Here is a 20,904-nt window from a genome sequence, read left to right as displayed (position 1 = left end):
CCTGAACCCCACTTCCCAGAGGGCCACCCAGAGCCTAGGCCCTCCTGCTGCAAGGAAGGCTCCCCACCCCACTGGCTGCTGAGGCCTGGGGTGGTGCCCTGACTGCTCTGGGGAAAAGCTCTAGGGTCCCGGGCCTCTGGTTGAATTTAGACTCTGTCATGAGATCCTAACAATCGCCAACTAAAAACTGGCACTACAAGGATTAGGTCACTAGCCAACACAGTTGCTGACCTTTAACACACCCTGAAAGGTGTTCAAGGTGATCAGGAATGAGGCCCTCTGTGCTCTGGGTAAACCGGCAGAACAGGCTTTCGAGAGATATTTTCAGGAGATTTTATGAGCCCAATTCTTGTATCTTCTCATATCTAGAAAAGCAGTGAAATCATTACGGTGTCATCTACTCCTTGTGACTAGGAGTAAGTAACTTTCACAAGATGAGCAGTAACCTTCAGGAGACTAGCTGTGACCTTCTGCCAATATGTGTACCTGACTGCATGTAACCCATTCACTAAAATCATAAATAACACTGATTTCTCCCCTACCTTTTCAGAGCAATTTCTCAGAGCTCTTTGAAATGCTGTCTCCCAGGCTACAGCCCTCATTTTGCCCCCAGGAACTCTTGCGTGGTGCTTTTTAGATGACACAATCATTGAGGCCCCTGATTTTCAGTGTTTCAGTCAGGGGGCCTCCCCAGGCCAGATCTGTCTCCTAAGCCACACCCCCTGACTGACACTGAGAGGGAGTCACTCCCCCTCTCTGAGCACCGTTTCCTCATCTGCAAAGCAGAGAGGAAAACAGAAATATCAACAACCTCAGAGTTGTGCAAGAAAGTGTCTATCAGGTACACACTCCCCAAACAGTAATCGCATCATAATGGCCAGCACCAGTCCCCCAGCACTCAGCAGAATGCTCACACATCCTCTTCCTCTGCCGCTCCCCAGGGGGTGTCTCCCCCTTCCCTGTCCCAGCCCCTGCACTGGCCCCAAGCATGAGGCCTCAGGACACTGGGGCACGTGCACAATCAATTCTTTAATTATTTTGGAGGTGCAGTGAGAGCGGGCCTGCAGAGTTCTTGCCAGCTGCTACCTCACGGCCGGCTCTGGGGCCACAGCCCTGCCTGAGTGAAGAGCTGGGGTCAGGCCATGGAGCTCTCCTTGCAAGACTCCAATCCTGGAGCCAGCGGTACTCACAACACCAACATCTGGCGGCCTTCTTGAGCCAAGGAGTCAACAGAGATATTCATGACCCCCTCTAGCCCACGTTCAGCCTTCACGGGATACCTGTAGGGCCAGGTACGGCCAAGCCCAGGCAGTCAGACCTCCTGGAGAAGGTGCTGGGCTCCCTGCTCCAGGGTGAGCAGTGGCTTAGGACCCCCACAGGGGTGGTAACTCGGGTGATCCAGGGACAAGTGCACAGGAGGAGGCAGCAGCGTCAGCATGTGGCTGTTACAGGGATGTCTGGAGAGAGAAGCCCAGGAAGTGTGGGAGGCAGTTAGGGTGGGTGAGCCCAAGGGGCTACCAGCGAACCAGCCTCAGCTCGATGGTTTCTCCATCTCTGGGTCTGTAATCAGCAATACCTGCAGAAACAGGTTGAGCAGGGAGATTAACAGGGTGGAGTGTCCCACCCCCCAACCTCCCTTTTGGAACCCTTCTCTGAGGCCAGGGTCTGTAAGATCTGCTCAGGACTTGGTGGTAGGAAACTGGGGGCTGTTCAGAGCCAGTCTAGAGACTGAACTCAGTTGTGACCTCAGGGTCACTGAGACTCAGCTCATTTTGCAGTGGGGGAGCCCCCAGAACGTGTGGGAGGGTATGGGACTGTGACAACTGACAGGTGGGGTCGCTGTCTATACAGTCACCCCCAAAGGACCATTAGGAAGAGGAACCTGCTCAGTGTGGTCTGGGGAGAACCAAGACCATGAGTGAAGTCACCCTTCACTTACTAGGGACAACCCAGGCTCCAGCACGACTCCTGGGCTCAAGACCCAGCTGTGCACACTAGGGATGTGACTTTGGGCAGGTTATTTAACCATCCTTCTGAAATGAGGATGATAATGATGTCAACAACAGGGCCCTTCTTTTCTCCACAGGAGAGGGCTTCCTCCTGGACTCAGGGGCTGAAGGGATGGGCAGCAGAGACACAACTGCCCACATCTGCCTCCTGGCTGAGTCCATCAGCCTCTCCCCTCAGCTGCGTCCACTGTCCAGGCTTCATCAGCAATAGAGGCCAGATCTAGACTCTCCCTCTGTCACTGCTTGGTTTTATTTCTCAATTTGTTCAGAAGCCAGGCAGGGAAAGAAAGTGCTTTTTTTTTTTTTTTTGAGCTACCTTAGAAAGTCCAATCTTCTGTAAAGCACTTGGCTCAATGTCTGGCGCATGGCAAGTACCCAACAGAAGTTCCAGGTAGCAGGAGCAGGGACAGATGACCCTTAAGTGTCTGTATGGTGACTGGGCTGATGCTTGGGAATGCTTATGACAGCTTAGGGTATGAGTTAGAAATGGAGACACCCTAAAGTTCCAGCAGAAGTTGCTAAGCTGCGATCCACCCACCCGACTCCACGCCGGGGCTGGGCCCTGACTGGCCTAAGCCAGCCCTGCCATGGTCCCTTTGCTCTATCAATGATAGGCGCGGAACTTGGGCCATCTCCTTGCAATAGGATTCTGCCTTTCAGAAGCTAAGAGACATTTGCTGGGGGATTCAGAGACAAATTTCCTCAGTCATAAAAGGGAGCAGCCCTGGGAAGACACAGAAGGGCCTCTCAGGAGGAAGAATCCAGCAAAGAGAGGCAAGTGAGGCTGGGGCTGGAATCCTTGCTCCTGATGGAATCTGGTCATGTGAGCCAATGGATGAGCCAATGGATGTCACATTGTGAAGCTAGTTTGTATTACATTTCTGTTACTTGCAGCCCAAAACACCCTAGTGGATGATATATTCTATGTAGTTATTACAAAGAAAGAGGAAGACCTACCTACACTGACATAGAAAGACATCTGCAATATGTTAAGAATGAAAAAAATAAATTGCCAAACAACAGCTGTACCATCTGATATGCCAGCCAATAACCATACATGGCTATGGAGCACTTAAAAAGTACCCCCCCAAAAAACAAACCATGGGAGTTCCTGTCATGGCTCAGTGGTTAACGAATCCGACTAAGAACCATGAGGTTGCAGGTTCGATCCCTGGCCTTGCTCAGTGGGTTAAGGACCCAGCGTTGCCGTGAGCTGTGGTGTAGGTTGCAGACGCGGCTCGGATCCTGCATTGCTGTGGCTCTGGTGTAGGTTGGTGGCTACAGCTCCGATTGGACCCCTGGCCTGAGAACCTCCATATGCCGCGGAAGCAGCCCAAGAAATGGCAAAAAAAACATGCAAAAATATGTCATTAATAATTCTGCATTGATTACAACTTGGAATGATATTTTTTTTGGTGAACTGCGTTAAATAAGATATATACATACATATATATGTATATACCATTATATATTATTACTGTTAGTTTCACCAACTCTAAAATTTAGAATTACACATGTAACTCATTTTATTTCTATCAGCACAGCTAAAGAGCACGGCTTCATTTTTATTAAAAAACAGGTTTTACATTTTAAAAATTATATGGAAGGAAATACACCAAAAGTTATTTCTCAGTAGTGAATTATGGGCAATTTTAATTTTCTTTTTTGCCTATCTGATTTCCCTGAGTCGCCACAGTAACATAAAATTCTGGGGAGTTCCCTGGTGGTCTAGTGATTAGGACTTGGCGCTTTCACCACTGCTTTTCAGGTTCAATCCCTGGTTTGGGAACTGAGATTCCCACATCAAGCTGCTGCACACCGCAGCCAAAAAACAAAAACAAGAACAAAAACTTACAAATACAGTTGAATAGCTGAATATATTATATGCAATCTTGAGCATCAATGATTATAGGAGGCTGAGGCCCAGGAAGGTTCAAAGGAAAGCTGGGGTGTGTTGATGAAGCCTCAGTCCTGGGACAGGACTGGGCTGGAGAACATGTCTCCAGGGGGCTGACCATCAGACTCACCTTGCAGCAGGGGGATGTTGGGGGCTCGGAGGAGCTGCCAGTACTCAGGTCCCTCAGCTTTTTTCCCCATCACAGAGGTCAGGTAGGGGCCTGACAAGGAGGCCTGTGTTCCATACCTACCAAAGGGACAGGGGAGGAAGAAGAAAGGTGACTTTTGCTCCCCTCTACCCAAGGGCAGAAGTAGAACCACCTGCACAAGAAAAGTACTGCCCTCACCCTCACAGCAGTGCTGGCCAAACCCTTCCTGGGCAACCTCGCCTTCACATATCCTCTCCAGCCCACTCAGGGGATGTCATCCCCTCTCTGGAGATGAGAACCAGAAGCTGCCAAAGCCCAACAAGTGAGGGTGAGACCATCATGAGGGAGAAGCAGGAGCAGCGAGGCGGAGCTCTGCAGAGACACCTAGTGGTGGCTCTGGTTCCAGAAGTTTCCACATGCCCTGCAGACTACTGGGAAGAGGAATGAGGTCAGCTTGGTAGCAAGTGGAGTGTGGGGCCAGGAAAGAGTCTACAAGCCACAGCTGCCCATACAAACTCAGCCTGATGGGAGCTCAAATCCAGGGAGTGCTGAGAGTGCCGGGCTCACCCGCACAGGTCAAGGAGTACACCTGCTCCTCAGCACAGTCCTTATATGAATGTTACTGGTTTCACAGTTTTCTTTGTATTTAATTTGCAGAGCTATTTAGGATTCACAGCTGTCTAGAGTCAGAAAGAGAAAGGTTTTAAATAATAGTAAACATATTAGTACACATTTAAGTTATATTGTGACAAAAATAACTTGATCTGGGGTCTGGGAGGATTTTTGCCCTTTAAAGGAGTCTTTGCATATCTATGGCCTGAAATTCCCTGCCCCAGATGACCCCAAGGTGCCAGCAGTGGGCCCTCCCTAACAGCAGGATGCTGTCCTTTGGGAACTCCAGCTGGGGACAGAAATGTCCCTCTTAAGGCCTGTGCTCCTGGACCTTCTTTCTGGAAAAGAAGTCTGGGATCTGGATGACCCAGGGGAAAGCTCTTGTTCACTGGGCCAGACTCCCCACTGGTAAACAGTCCTATCTTATTTAGGCACAGATATGGCTGGACACAGATCAGTGCTCCGGAAAAGCTCATCCTCACACTAAAGCAAGTTTAAGGCCACTGTCCCTCCACATTCTGCATAGGGCTTGCCCGGGTAATTAATTCAGCACAGGGATTAGACCAGGATCATTTGATAATAAAAATTCTTATCTCTCTGATTCTAACCTGTATTGAGAGCTGACTTAAGTATGAGACCTTGCACACAAAAATCAGGTACTTAGTCTTTTTTGTGCATTAATTTCCAGACTCCTGCATCAGCCCCTGGGGGAAGGGGCGGGGAGCATAACTGCTGTCCTCACTGAGAGACAGATCAGTAACTGGTCTGGTCCCCAGATGGAGAGCAGCAGAGCTGGGATTCCAATGCAGAAGGTCTGCCTGCTCTCCTAATGATGATACCTGCTTCCACCACCACCAAGAGAGGTGCAAGTCAGGGGTAGAGAAGCTAGAAGCAGAGCCTGGGTTTCTCCTGAAGGAACCCTCCCTCCATCCCATTTCCGCTGTCCCATTTCCGCTGAGGGCTGGGAGGTGGGGGTCTCACCTGAATCTTCCGTGCTCCTGGGCCTTCTTCAGGACATCTTCCAAGGAGGAGCCGTCAAGGACAGAGATGGAGTGTTTGTATGGAGGAAAGATGCTGGGGACCTTCAGTGTGACATGGATGACCTCTGGGACTTGTGTCTGTGAAGGAGTCTCCTTAACTGTTTCCAATATGACTGCCAGGGAGAGGAGAAGGGGCAGCTGGTCTGAGGGCAGGGGACCAGGCACTGTTCCTCCTTTCTTCCCTGGAAGGCACTGCAGCCCACTGGAACCTCCTCCTTCCCCTGGGGCCCACCTCGGTCAAGGCCACCACCACCTGGCAGCCAAAACCTGGCTGCCTCTCCATCCCTCAGCTCCCACATCCCCTGCCTCCCAAAGTCAAGCCCCTTACTGGCTTCCAGTCTCCACCATCCCACTGACCTGCCACACAGCACCCAGGGGGCTCTTTCTAGAACATATATTTGTTCATGTTACCCCATTACCTCCAAGTCTCCCCTCCTTTTCTTTTTCCTTTCTTTTTAGGGCCACTCCCACGGCATACAGAAGTTCCCAAGCTAGGGGTCAAATCAGAGCTGCAGCTGCCGGCCTACACCATAGCCCCAGCAAAGCCAGGGCCAAGCAGCATCTGAAACCTATACCACAGCTTCTACACCACAATGATGGATCTTTAACCCACTGAGTGGGGCCAGGGATCGAACCCACATCCTCATGGATACTAGTCCAGTTCATCACCACTGAGCCACAAAGGGAACTTCCTTTTTTTCCTTTTTGAGGCCGCACCTGCAGCATATGAAAGTTCCCAAGCTAGTGGTCAAATCAGAACTGCAGCTGCAGGCCTATGCCGCAACTTGCAGCAACATCAGATCCTTAACCCACTGAGCGAGACCAGGAATTGAACCCGCATCCTCACAAAGAACTATGTCAGGAACTTAACCCATTGAGCCACAATGGGAATGCCCTCCCCTCCTTTTCATTCTCCCTGATCCAGTCTTTAGTAAGACCCTTTCCCCAAATTGCAGTCTTGTCCTTGCTGCCCCCTCTGCTCTGCCCTTCTTTCTCTCTTTCCCCTGGCAAATCTCATGCACCAACTCCAGTCCCTCTCCCAGATGAAGCCCTGATCCAAGCAGCTAACTGGGACTCATTATATGTCAGAGCTCTAAGTGTGTCTCTCCCCACTAGTTCAGGAAGCAAATACCTCTGTTCTGGGAATCACACAAGGGGCTGGAGATGCATGGCCTGCCCAGAGCTCATCATTTGGTGTCTTCCTTCTGACACTGTGAGCTTCTAGAATCTGTGACTGCATCTTAGCTGCCAGTGAGGCCCACACACACCTGCAGACTCCCCCCCCCCTTTTTTTTTGGTCTTTTTGCCTTTTCTGGGGCCACTCCCCATGGCATATGGAGGTTCCCAGGCTAGGGGTCGAATCGGAGCTGTGGTTGCCAGCCTACGCCAAAGCCACAGCAACGCGGAATCCGAGCTGTGTCTGCAACCTACACCACAGCTCATGGCAACGCAGGATCCTTAACCCACTGAGCAAGGCCAGGGATCGAACCCACAACCTCATGGTTCCTAGTCAGTTCCGTTAACCACTGAGCCACGATGGGAACTCCTGCAGACCCCTTTTGACTCAGCAAATCAAGATCAAGCAACCTCCCCTCACTGGGATGGGCAGACTTCAACACAGACTGAAAGGAGGGGACTTCTAGGAAAGGCTTGGCTACCTTTTGGTGCCTGGCAGTTTGGCGAGATGAGAGCCACGTAACTCTTCTGGTTCAGGACAGGCAGAAGCTGAGAAATCACGAGAGGATTCTGGAAGGCCTTGTGCTGTAGGCTGTCCAACAGAGCAGCCTTTGCCTTGAGGCATGCTGTGCCCTGCTCCTCCATGGGCTTGAGGGAGGTCATCAGGAACTGGAGACAGAATGGAGAAAAGAGGGAGGAGGTGGGAAGCCAGCCAGGAGGAGCCAGGCCTTCCAGCCCCTGACCAGTCTCCTCCCACCAGCCCCGGGTGGGGGTGGAGGGCACACAGTCCGAGGCTCTTTCCCACCTGAAGAGCCAGAGGGGTGCTGTAGACATTCCCAAAGTGGCCCTCTGGGGTCTGGGCCCTAAGGATCCTCTCTTGCACTCTCTGGATGGCCAGGGCAATCCGGTCTCTCTGATTGAGGTTGAGGTTGGATACCTCCAGACAGGAGAAGGCCAAGCCTGCCATGGCTGTTGTGTCTGCAGGGGACAGGGCCAAGTGGGGTCAGCCCAGGCAGGACCCTGGGGCAATGGGCAGCCACGGGAGGGCTGGAAGAAGGAGGGCAAGATGGTCAGAGCAGCATTCTAGAAAGTTTCCATCAGCTAGGGGGACCAACTCAACCCAGTTTGCCCAGTTTCTGGGATGGCAAACTGGGATGGTTAGTCACTGTATCCCTATCTGCTGCTTGGGGGTTAGACATTGGGAAGAGACACTGGGTGGGGGATTGGGGTGGGGGGCAAGAGGACTTTGGCCTACACCATTCGTTTCCAAACCTGCCTGTGCTTCGGAATCATAGGGCGAGTTTGAAAGGGGCAGATGTCTGGGTCCACCCCCAGGTGGTCTGGTTTAATAGGCCCAGGAAGCTGCTGGGGCCCTGGGAGGGTGGGGTTAAGCTCCCCATTCCGAGGTGATTTAATGTGTCTGCTGTGGGTTTTCTATGAGCCTCTGAGGCAGAACAAGCTTCCTACTGGCAGAGGGCCTGCTGCCTTCTCTCTGGGCACCTACTCTCCCCTCAACCTATGCCATCCTACTGCACCCTATGTAAGGCACACAAACTCACAGAACATAGCCAGGCCTAGAGACCTTGAAATCAGGAGGATTAAAAAAAAGGGCACTGAAGACAAGAGGTCACTCGGTGAGAGGGTCACTCGGTGAGGAAGCAGATCAAGAACCCAGGTCTCAGCCTTCCCAGCTCATCTGATGAGAACATCACAGCTGCGTATCCCGAACTTTCTCCATGCCAGGCACCAGGCTATGCCCTTTACTTATAAGGCATCTTTTACTGAGATATTATGAGGGGTTATTCTACCAGGGAGGCTGAACCACAGAGGCCAGATGATTTGTCCATGGTGACCTGCAGTAAGTGTGCAATGGAGGGTGGGTTCAGGATCCCAGCCCAGCTCCAACGCTGGCTCACAGCCACTGCACCACATAAGCCCTCGCCACTACACTCCTAATGACTTGATAGGAGGGGTCTCAAGGAAAGGCGAGTGTGGGGTGGCAGCTGGAGGAGCGCCAGCCTGGCCCTCAGGGCCTGTCCCACTCACCCACAGAGAGGTCAGGATGCTGTTCATGTTCTATGGCGTACAGGAGCTTGCCCACCACACTGTCATGGACCCGCTTCCGGTGGAGACACAGGGCCAGGATGCTCAGGCCATACTGGTAGTAGCTGGTGTGGGGGTGGCCCTTGTGATTGTGCCCTGGGAGGGAGAAAACCACAGGGAGGGGGCATCACACTGGGCCTGAGAGGGGACCTCTCTGTCCCCTCCCAACAACCAGCCCTGACAGCTTGGGACCCCACTGCCTGCACTTCCTGACACCCTCCCTTGGGTCATGGGATCCTTCTTTCCTTCATTCCCTTGAGCCATACTTATTGAGGCCCCACTAAGTATCAGGTGCTGTGCTCGGAGGTATGGACAGTGATGGCAGGACAGGCACAGTGCAGCCAGAGCCTCCAAAAACAACACAACCCAAGCTCACAAGACCATGATTATAATGGAACTGTGGACAGAGGCCCAAGGGGCCAAATAACAGAGGTCTTTGAGTAGCTAGGGAATCAAGCAGGTTTCTCTGAGGCAGTGATGCTAAGGAAAGAAGGCGAGGGAGAGCTGCTAAAGGTGAAGAAAGGGAAGGAAACCTTCCAGATGGCGGGAACATAGGTCAAGGCCTTAGTTTGTGAACTGAGACAAGACCGATGTGGCCAGAACCACAGGGGCAAGCCAGTGGGGGGACTGAAGGGTGGATGGGCAGAGTCTGGAGAGGAGAAAAGGGCAGACAGGCTGGGCCTGAGGGCTGTGAACACAACAGAGAGCAGCTCCTGGAGGGTTTAAGTAGCACTAACAAGATCAGATTTATACTTAAAATGCTCACTCTGTGTGTGCTAGATTGCGTCAGAAGGCAGGTAAATTAGTGGAGAGGCTGAGGAGCGAGAGGTAAGGAGGGTGTGCACTTGTCCCAAAGGTGGATAATCAGGTCAATCTTGGTGGATGAGCAGCAGGACTCGCCAATGGAGTGCATGTGGGATACAAGAAAGGCTTGATCAAGGATGGCTACCGACTCAGGCCCAAGCCTCTAGGGGGACATAGAGACAGGTAGAATGGAGGGTGGAAGGAGACCTGGGGAGAAAACCTGAAGTTGTGATGTAGCTGCTTCACTGGACAATGCTGTCTGATGAGCCCTCCCCTGGCAGACGGTGCCTTCTCCTCACCAATAGCCCTCTTCTCAGTCTCCAGGAACCTCTTCAGCTGTGAGACCAGCCTGTCCCCCTTGCGGCTTCCAACAAACTCACAATTGGCCCGGAGAGCGAGCAGATAGAGGGCCAGCTGGCCCATAGAGGGCTTGGCCTCCGAATCACTCTTGTCATTGCTGGAGACAGACCTAGGATAAAGCCAGTTAACAACACTTCCATGAGAAAGTACCACCCTGATAATCCTCCACCAACATTACAAAGTGGAAAAAGTCCTAGCAGCTGGAGAGGTTTATAAGACTTGCTCAAAGCAGATGTACTCAGCTAGGTAAGTTGTATGCCAGGCATATTCCATAAAGCTGAAAAGTTAAACTCAAGGACAAACTCTGAGGACTCTTGCATCCAAAGGACATGTATGTGCCCCACCATTTTGGTCAAATTCACCCATATTCTCCCCTTTCTTTCCTTTCCCTGCCTTGCATCCACCTCTCAAGAGGGAGTCCAAACAGGAGATGCTCCATGGTGGTCCTGACCCTTCACCTCTCATTCAAACTCCCACACTGGACCTCAGACCAGGCACTGCCTTACTGCCCCCTGGAAAGGGAACACAGATAGTCAGGTGCTGCTGCTGGGCTCAGTATGAAAGAGTGCGGTCATGAATTAGTGATGTCTGCCTCAGGTACAGGTGGGTACAGTAGCTGCACAAAGGTCCTGGATTGGCATCTCCAATCTAGTCACACTAACCCCATCCTACAGATGGAGAAAGGACCAGAGGAGATGAAACTTGCCCTAAGGTCTCCCAACAAAATAGTGACGGACCCAAACTGGAGCACAGGTCTCCAGTCTCTTAGAATGTGGAGCACAACATGGGGAAAGAAGAAGAGAGCAGCCAGACCTCAGGAGGCTCTGCTGGTAGCTGAGCTTGAGGCTGTGCAGGTAGTGGGCCTCCTTGGGCCCGGCCTGCAGGCCAGAGAGGCGCAGGCCCACGTAGATACTGGGGTTCAGCTGCTCCGGGGAGAGCCGGTCCATCCAGGGCAAGAGGCGCTGGCCCAGTCTCTCCACCAGGTCGCTGTCCACCTTTGCTATTTCTAAGGAAAGAGAACAGACCAAGTGAGGTCGCAGGTCCAGGCCCCCTTACCAGGCTCTTTCCCAGGGAATAAACATCTCCACCCTACTGCCATCAGGCACACACCCTGTTCATATGGGGGAGTCTGGCTGTAATGAGAGGTAGTGGGTACAGGGGGAAAGCCAGAGTCCTGAAGTGGGCCAGGAGGGGTGGCAGGCCCAGGGCAGAGGAAGCTGGTGCCAGGTAACCACTCTGTCCCGCTTGCCTTGGTCCTCGCCCCAGCCCTGTGATGCAGCGACTGTCCTCATTGCTTTGCATAAAGGAGGAGGCAGAAACTCAAAGTTGTGTGCGTGTTCCACCCATTTACAAAAATTCCCACCGAGAACAGGTGACAGATCCAATTTTAAAACATGCCAGCCCGCCCACTGGCCACCAGGACTGCCTGGTGGACCACCTCAGTTTAGGCAAAAAGGACCTGAGACTGTGAGGTGAATTGTTACAAAAGCCATCATTGCTTGCAACCATTTATCTGTGTGACTGGAGCTTTCCACCCTCAGGGAGGGAACCTGAGCTGAGTGAGTGGCCTTGGAGGCAATTCAGACTTTTCCTCATTTAATCCTCCCTATTACTGCAGGGCCTCAGCTGCCACCACTGGGCCGCATCCCAGGAAGCTGGACAAGCCGCCCCTCCCAGGGGACAGAGCAAAGGAACTTGGAGCGAGGGTTGCTTCTCTTTTCCTTTCTCTTCTCAGTGCCTTTCTGTGTGTCTGCCTCCATTTCTATAACAATTTCCCTCTCTCTCCATGAATCTATCTCATTCTCTCCATCTCCCAGCCTGTCTCTCTGCTTATCTGTCCCTCCACCATTCTCTTTTACTCTCCCTTTTCTTCAAACTGATGAAGGAGCCCCTGCCTGGGCTCTGACCTCCAGCAAGTGAGTCAGCCCTGCGATTAAAGTTCATAAGAGGAGCTGGCGCTGTAAAGAGAGGCAGACAAACACAATTCAGACTCCTGAGCAGGAAGGAGCCAGGCAGATTCACCCAGAGCAATAAAAGTGGCCCTGTGTGAGCTCCTTCTCCTCAGCACCTCCTGCTCTCTGGGCCACCCGGTGCCACCGGCTGAGGCCTGGCTTTGGCAATGGAAAGTGCACATGAGCCCACCCTGCCACCAGCACTAGTGCAACATCCTTGTGAATTTTACAGCCACTCAGGGCTTGAAGTCAGTAAAGCAGAAGGAGGGCAGGACAGCACTCTTAGCCCATTTTACCAGGGAGTGAATGAAACTGGGGTTGACTAAATGGCCCAGCAGCAGCAGGTTGCACCCCCAAACCTGATCTAGGACTCTTGTGGGGTTGGGCTTATAGACCAACTGTTGAAAGGTTCACACCCGCTGAGGGTCGTAGGCCTCCCCTGAGACTGTCTGGACAGGGACCAAGAACCAAGGGCTGAGGGGTCTGGTTGCACTTGTAGAACACAGGTGGGTGGTTCCTGGTGCTGGGGAGGACCCTGACCTGGAGTCCTGAGAACTGAGTCCTGCAAAGCCCTGGAAAGCTGGGGTGCCTGGCCCCTTTGACCCTTGACTGCTTCATCGGCCATCTGGACCTGACTAAACCTGCTCTCAGTTTCTCCAAGGATCATAAGAGTTCCTCTGGTGGGCACAGAGCGTGATGCTGTGGGCAGAGTAAAAGGAGGAAAGAATAGAGGGCCCAGTATGCAGATGCCTCCCTTCCTGCCTCTGCTTCCAGCAGGGGCCAGTGTAAGCGTGCCTGTGCGCTCAAACTCCCAGACGGGTCCCAAGAGGCCCCTCAGGGCACTGGGAGCAGACAGGCCTCAGTGTGTAGAATGTAAAGCAAATGCCTGCCTGTGTCTCCCACCAGGGTCTCCATACGCTCACCTCTCTCTGCCTGGGGTGCCCACCCCCTTGCTCGCTCCTTTTCTTCCTTAGAGTCTCAGTTCCCATGCCCACCCTCTCTCCCTGAACCAGCGGCCCCTCCATGCCTTGGGCTTTGTCACTCAGCACAGCCCTCAAGTACAGCACTGACCTGCCTCTTGACTTCTGTCCCCTTCACTAGAACGGAAGCTCTAGGAGGGCAGGGGTGGGACCTGTCTCGCACTTTGTTCTCTCCCCAAAGCCTAACACCACACCTGGCACAGAGAAGGCACAATCAATGTGTTGAATGAATAAAAGAACAGATGACTGAAGTAATGGAAGCGACTTTGGTGGAGAGTCAGACGTGCAATTAATCTCAATACAATGTGCTAAACACTGAGCTCCAGCTAAGTCCAAATTCAGAGCCCAGAGGGGCAGCTCAGCGGTCCCCCGTCAACACCTGAGCCTCAGTTTCCCCAGCTATATAATGAGGGGCTTGGACAAAATGGTCTTCCCTCCTAAGGACCCAGGATGAAAGAGGTACAGTTACTCACCGCAGGTCCAGGCAAGAGCTCCCAGGCCCCCCAGCAGGAGGAGAAGGGCCCCAAGGCACCCCATGGCAGGAGCAGGGGTGAGCAGCAGGCAGGGAGTGGGACAGACTCCTAGGACTGGCCTTGCAGAGGCTCTCCTGACCACAGCCAGTCACTGCTCTGAAAGAGGCAGCTTCCTGTCACTGATTAATCCCTCCACGCCCGGCGGCTGCGGCACACTCCTAAGTCAGCAGAGAGAAAGGGGAAAAGGTCTGCAGCTGAAAGGAAAGGAAGGCCAAAGAACAAAGGAAGGAAGGGCAGGGCAGAGCTGGGCTTCCTGGAGGTAAGGGGACAAGAGGAGGGGGAGGGCAGGCAGGGATGGTGAGAGACATAGTGAGGCCAGCCACATTCTGTCCCTGCTGCCCCAAGCGTCCTGGACCAGCAGAGAAGGTCTGACTTCTGATATGCCCAAGTCTGTCCAACAATGCCTGTCCCATTCCCCCTCAGCAATTCCAGCGGTGGAAGGGCAGGGCTGGGGTCCCTACCTGTACCCCTCCCAGAAGGAGCCCCTGAAAGTGCCCACCCTGGCCTGGGACAGGGACAGGACTTGGAGCTGCAGTGGTCACATGAGCGACTGCTGAAGTCAGCTATTTTCTGCCCGCCTGCCCAGAGGCGGGGAGCTGGACCGAATCAGACAGGCCGGTTTTCTCAACCAGTCAGAAAGCTGGGAGCCTCCTGGAGACAAAACAGAGCAATTTAAGGAACAAGATTTAATCATTTGACACACAAAACCATGGTTGGCAGGGTCACCTATCAGGACTAGGAAAGTAACCTTAAAAAAAAAAAATCTCTGCAAGGACAGAGAACAAAGGATTCCCCAACTGCCTAGCTCCACAGCAGAACCTTATGTCCAAGAGTCAGCTCTGGAGGCACTGTGTGACATCAGCCAGGTGACTCAACCTCTCTGAGTTTGAAATAGTTTCTCCCGTGTTCGATGAAAAGGCTGGACAAGATTATTCTAATGTAATGCTCACTTCTAAAAAAAAAAAAAATGCTCACTTCTAGCTCAACTTGAGATGTTAGGACCTTAAAACCTCTCTAAAAATTTCTAAATAAAAATTTTATTACACTAAAAAGTGATACAAATGAACTAATTTCTAAAACAGAAACAGACTCACAGACTTCAAAACAAACTTGTGGGGAGTTAGTTCCCTGGTGGTCTAGTGGTTAGGATTCAGGGCTTCCACTTCAGATTCAATCCCTGGTCTGGGAACTGAGGTCCCACATCAAGCTACTGCATGCTGGTGGGGGGGTAGGGAATAAAATCAAAAAACAAATTTACAGTTACCAAAGGGGAAAGGTAGGGGGAGGGATAAATTAGAGGGGTAGGATTAACATACACACACTACTATATATAAAATAGTAATCAACAACAAAGAAGTCAGACAGATGGTCAAAAAGCACATGAAAAGATGCTCAACATCACAAATTATTAGAGAAATGCAAATCAAAGCTACAATGAGTTATCACCTCATACCAGCCAGAATGGCCATCATCGAAAAGTCTATAAACAATAAATGTTGGAGAGGCTGTGGAGAAAAGGGAACCCTCCTACACTGTCCTACACAGTTGGTGGGACTGTAAACTGGTATAACCACTATAGAGATCAGAATGGGGGTTCTTTAAAAAACTAAATATAGAACTCAGCCATAAAAAGAATGAAATAATGCCATTTGCAGCAACATGCATGAACATAGAGATTATCATATTAAGTGAAGTAAACCAGACAAAGACGAACATCATACAGTATCACTTGCATGTGGAATCAAATAAAAATGATACAGAAAATTTATTTATAAAACAAAAACAAACTCAAAGATTTCTAAATTAAATTTAGAATTACCAAAGGGGAAACCATGGTGGTGGGGGGGATAAATTGGGAGGATGGGATTAACATACATACACCACTATGTACAAAATAGATAACAAGGACCTACCGTATAGTGCAAGGAAGTTTACTCAGTGTTCTGTAATAACCTATGGAGCGGGGGAGAATGGCTATATGTATATGTATAACTGATCCACTTTGCTGTAAACATGATGCTAATATAACATGGTAAATCAACTATGCCCCGAGAAAAAAAATTTTTTTTTTTGTCTTTTTGCCATTTCTTGGGCCTTTCCCGTGGCATGTGGAGGTTCCCAGGCTAGGGGTCTAATAGGAGCTATAGCTGCCGGCCAACACCAGAGCCACAGCAATGCGGGATCAGAGCCGAGTCTGCGACCTACACCACAGCACACAGCAACACCGGATCGGTAACCCACTGAGCAAGGGCAGGTATCAAACCCGCAACCTCATGGTTCCTAGTCGGATTCGTTAACCACTGCACCACGACGGGAACTCCCCGACAAAATGTTTTAAAAACAGATACATCCTTTCCCTCACTGAGTTTTCAGTGTAATGAGGGAGAACCACAGAAAAACTAAAAACATTATAAACCAATTATACTCCAATATAAAAAATTAAATAAATGAATGAAATAAATACATAAAATGCAAATGTATATTGGAGACATTGCAGTTTCAGTTCCAGACCATGGCAATCAAGCAAATATCCCAATAAAATGAATACTGCCATAAAAAAATTTTTATTGCAATCATTTTATAACAAATTGCCACTGTTCATTCTTTCAAGATGATCTAGTTTTGTGCCTGATTTATCACAAGCCAATCTTTTGACATAACTAAATACAGAGAAGTGCATCTGTTTACAGAAGTACTTTATAAAATTAGACTGTCGAGTGCAAGAAGGCTGAGTATGGCCCATCAGGATGACATTCTGGGAAAGGAGGGAGTCCAGCTGAGGCCCAGCTTCTTCCGTGGATCCTCAGGTTCAGATCTCCTGGGGGGCCTTGGAAACTTATGGGCAATGGAGCTGCCTTGGTCTGGGACAGGACTATGCCTGCCCCCTAGTCCTCTGCCTATGGTGGATGGCAATGATTCTGTTTCCTACCATCCCCAGGATGGCAGTCCCTGATGAGAAGCAGCTTCCTTGGTAGAGTCACCTCTGATCCCTAAGGACTCAAAGATACTGCAGTGACCAGTGGGGAGAAGACATGTTTTCCACAGCTATTAGAAACAGAGTGAGTGATCAGGGGTGGAGCTGTACTGTTTTAGGTAATGGGTTAGGGGAAGTAAAAGAAAAATGGCTAAATCATTTGGTTCAGGACTTCTATTTGGGGGTCTATGGCTGGGAAAGTAAATGTTAGCTTGGCATGAGCAGGTAAAAGTTCCTCTGTTCATGCATCAGGAAAGGCACAGATAAAGCCAGTGGCAATGTAAACAGGAAACACTATTTCTCCCAAGGTCATCTTACAGTTATGAAGTGTCCCAGTAACCATGTTGTTTGAGTGGCTGTTTTTTTTTTTTTTACTGGGATTCTTTTTTCCCTCTAATATAACAAACTATCAGAAATTTGCTGTTTGAAATCATGTTAGTAAGAAAAAAACATTCCTGGAGTTCCCACTGAAGCTCAGCAATAATGAACCTGACTAGTATTCATGAGGACACAGTTTCCATCCCTGGCCTCACTCAGTAGGTTAAGGATCATGGCGTTGCCATGAGCTGTGGTGTAGGTTGAAGACACAGCTCAGATCCTGCATTGCTGTGGCTGTGGTGTAGGCCAGCAGCTACAGCTCCAATTGTACCCCTAGCCTGGGAACTTCAATATGCTGTAGGTGCGGCCCTAAAAAGAAAAGAAAAAAAAAAGGAAAAGAAAGAATAGGAAGAGAGGAAGGGAGGACAGGGGAAAGAAACAAACATTCCTGGAAGAGCCAAGTCAGCTCTGGTATGGAATTTCTGGACTCAACATTCCATGTCTATCTCAACTTTGTAGTTTTACAAGGAAACAGGATATTTGCTGTCCAAACCTGAAGCTGACCTTTCTCATGCATCCCTGTGTTGTGTTGAGCCTATGCATAATACTGCTTGGTTTTACATCTCACCAAACTTCATCTATGTGATGTAATAATCCTGACTTTTCCTGGGTCAGACCCTCACAGTTCCTCTCCCTCACTGCAGTGGTCAACTAAGCTGACTAAAGATTTATTCCTGGGAGTTCCTGCTGTGGCACAGCGGAAATGAACCCAACTAGTATCCATGAGGCAGAGGGTTCAATCCCTGGCCTCACTGAGTGGGTCAGGATCAAGGATCTGGCATTGCTGTGAGTTGTTAGGTAGGTCACAGACACAGGTCAGATGCCCCATTGCTGTGGCTGTGGTATAGGCTGGCAGCTGTAGCTCTGATTCGTCCCCTAGCCTGGGAACTCCCATATGCGATGGGTGTGGCCCTAAGAAGCAAAAAAAAAAAAGATTTATTCCTCGTGGTGTTATGATGATTGGGCTAGGACACAGCCTAACAAAGAATCCAACAGGGGAAAAAAATTATATGCATGAATGAGAATATATTGAATAATGCAGGGAATATAGCTAATATTTTATAAGAACTATAAATGGAAAATAACCTTTAACAATTATGAATCGTGGAGTTCCCTGGTGGTCTAGAACTTAAGGATCTGGCATTATCACTGCTGTGGCTCAGGTTGTTGCTGTGGCACAGATTCAACCCCTGGCCCAGAAACTTCTACTGCCAAAGCACAGCAAAAAAAAAAAAAAAAAAAACACCTATGAATCACTATGCTATACACCTAAAACTCCCATAATATTGTATATCAACTATACTTCAATTTTCAAAAAACAACAGTGAAGGGGAAAAAAATTGCATGCACGAAGGTGGCATGTGAAGGATGAATATAACAAATACAACTGTGTGGATGTATATGGAATATCCATTTTCTTAATTAAAAATGTAGGCATTCCCACTGTGACACAGTGGGTAAGGATCTAGTGTTGCCACAGCTGTGGCATAGGTTGCAGCTGCAGCTTGGATTTGATCCCTAGCCCAGGAACTTCTATATGCCATGGGTGAGGCCAAATAAAATAAAATAAAATATTTAAATTGCCAACTGCTATAAGCAGTCGGTCTTGTTCACATTTTACAAAGGAGGAAGAGAAGTACTGCGAGGTAAAGTGGCTTGCCTATAGCTTGGAAGTAAAGCCAGGTGTGTCTGCCTGCAGAGCCTGGGCTCTTTACCATGATGGTGATGGAGGTTCACAAAGCGTTCCAGGAGTGGATGGCTCTAATGGCTAAAAATCTCTTCCCATTATAAAGCTAAAATGTGCTTCACATGTTTCTAGAGTCACACAGCAGTTTCCACAGGACAGAAAGAAGGAAACTAACTGTTGGTGTTGGGTGCCCAGCTCTGTCCACAACTCATTAGGCAGTGACATGTGATTTCAACATTGGGCTCTGCAACGAGGCTGCCTAGTGAAAGTCCATTTTCCACTACTTAGCAGCTGAGTGACCTTGGGATGAGTCCCTTCCCTTCCCAGAACCTCAGTTTCCTCATCTGTAAAATCTAGTACCTATTTTGAACTCCAGACCCAATGTACAATTTCTTTTCTAGACACCTCCATCTGTGTCTTTCCACTGACCCCCCCTCGAAATCAATGTGAGCAAAACAGGCCCTTCCTGTGTAGACCAGCTACATGATTTGCAAGTGCAGGGTGCCTTGTTAAAATATTGTTAAGAATCAGCGTTGGCTCAAGCACAGGGCCATGGCCACTGCCAGGATCACACACCCATGACAGTGGCCTTGCTCCTGTGTTCCTTTGATTAACGAGCCACTACTGTCCTCTCAGGTCCATCCTTCTCCTCCTACACAGTCACACCCTACATGCTCCCAAATGCCCCAAACTTTTGCCTCTGGCCTGGACAGTCTCTTTCTCCTTTCTCTTTGCCAGCCCCATTCCTTTTGTTCTCAGAGCCTTTCTGAAACACACCTTAGTCTTTTGCTGTGAGAACCACATGACCCTGCTTTTCCTCACACCGCTCTGTCAAGTTCCTTCAAAGTCTTTGCCAGCTCACCTTCCCCTACCCATTTTTCATTATATTTCATTTTTCGTTGTTTGTAGAGGCACTAGGCTTTTTTTCTTTTCTTTTTTTTTTTTTTTTGGCCACCCTATGGTTTGTGGAGTTCCCGGCCAGGGATCAGTGATCCAAGCTGCAGTTGAGACCTATGCTGCAACTGCAGCGACTCGGAAGCCTCAACCCACCATGACGGGCTGGGGATCAAACCTGCATCCCAGCCTCCCAATGCGCCAGAGGGAACTCTGAATCATTAAGTTTTTATTTTAGCTATCATGGAAAGTACATAATAAAACACACATTTTTCAAAACAAGTATTGGTCAGTGCTTGATATCTGTATTTACCTCTAAAGGGTGAGTTAATGACCATGACTTTAGGTCAGGTCACATTCACAAGGGCCTCAAATTTTAATTTTTTTATTTTTTGCATTTTAGGGCTATATGTGCTGCATATGGAAGTTCCCCAGCTGGGGAAAGAATCGAGCCACATCTGCCCGCCTACACCACAGCCACAGCAATGCAGGATCCGAGCCGGGTCTGCGACCTACACCACAGCATGCCGCAACGCTGGATCCCTGACCCACTGAGCGAGTCCAAGGATCGAAACCGCATCCTCATGGATACTACTAGGATTCGTTTCCGCTGCGCCACAATGGGAACTCTTCAAATTTAAAATTTTGAGGCAATCTCCAAATGGAGTTTAGCGGCCTGAAGGAAGAAAACATCTAACTTTGCAAATTTCATCTACTCCCCAGACCACATCACACTCGTGTGAATATTTGTATAAATCTTGTAATTACCCTTTAAAGAACACAATACGGAATTTGTATATACATATTAAAAACTAAAACATGTTAAATGTACATTTAAAATATAGCACCAGTTCCAACTGTGCTTTCGTCATTTTTCAACTCTCTCCTAAGGCTCAGAAAGTTTAAGTGGCCTCTTGGGTCTCTCTACCTCTGAGAGGAAAAAGTTTGCTTTTGCTTTATTTACACCGATAATAGCGAACTAACCAAAGGAAAAACCAATGGCCACAGGAGAAGCGAAAGTCGCTCCACTTACCTCCGAGGTGGCTTCTCAGGCAAGACAAGTTTCGACGCCTACTGTTACTATGACAACGCAATTCTTGCCGCTGCTCCCAGAAGAGAGACTCCCCTATGCATCCCAGAAGGCGCTGCGCTGCCTCTAGGCCTTCCGCCGCCTTCCATCCCAAAATGCAACGGGGCTGAAACGGCAAGCGTTCGTCATCAGGATGACTATAGAAATGCCTGAATATCCGCCTTCAATCAAACATTAAATATGTCTGTATTAGGCAATAAATGGGAAAGATCCAGAAGGAGCGGTCTTAGTGATTTTTTTCATGGAGTTTAGTTGTAAATATAAAAG

General features: G+C 49.6%; 1 protein-coding gene across 33 annotated transcripts; it reads right to left on the bottom strand.

Moving 5' to 3' along the window:
• Positions 1–1,009: 1,009 nt before the first annotated feature.
• On the bottom strand, positions 1,010–20,736 carry TCN2 (transcobalamin 2). Of its 33 annotated transcripts, XM_084992658.1 has the most exons (14): positions 20,581–20,677; positions 15,528–15,567; positions 14,709–14,831; positions 14,114–14,265; positions 13,555–13,772; positions 13,173–13,275; positions 10,963–11,155; positions 10,089–10,258; positions 8,929–9,081; positions 7,688–7,860; positions 7,365–7,551; positions 5,648–5,819; positions 4,037–4,152; positions 1,011–1,576 (listed from the first exon to the last, which is right to left on the bottom strand). In XM_084992658.1, exons 7-14 carry the CDS (start codon positions 11,094–11,096, stop codon positions 1,515–1,517), a joined length of 1,167 nt encoding a protein of 388 aa, XP_084848784.1. In that variant the 5' UTR covers positions 11,097–11,155; positions 13,173–13,275; positions 13,555–13,772; positions 14,114–14,265; positions 14,709–14,831; positions 15,528–15,567; positions 20,581–20,677; the 3' UTR covers positions 1,011–1,514. The 33 variants fall into 33 exon arrangements, 26 of the variants coding, with proteins under 26 accessions (NP_001231365.1, XP_084848784.1, XP_084848791.1 ...); XM_084992665.1 differs by lacking the exon at positions 8,929–9,081 and having other exon boundaries at positions 14,076–14,265; XM_084992652.1 differs by lacking the exon at positions 13,173–13,275 and having other exon boundaries at positions 14,076–14,265.
• Positions 20,737–20,904: the final 168 nt, after the last annotated feature.

This window comes from Sus scrofa, chromosome 14 (assembly GCF_054392235.1).
Source record: "Sus scrofa isolate SSC_HxYL_T2T_F1_AM1 chromosome 14, Sscrofa_HxYL_maternal_Yorkshire_Landrace_v2.0, whole genome shotgun sequence".
Classification (NCBI taxonomy): domain Eukaryota; kingdom Metazoa; phylum Chordata; class Mammalia; order Artiodactyla; family Suidae; genus Sus; species Sus scrofa.
The sequence above is the reverse complement of the archived record's forward strand: the minus strand, read 5'-3'. Positions and strand labels throughout refer to the sequence as shown.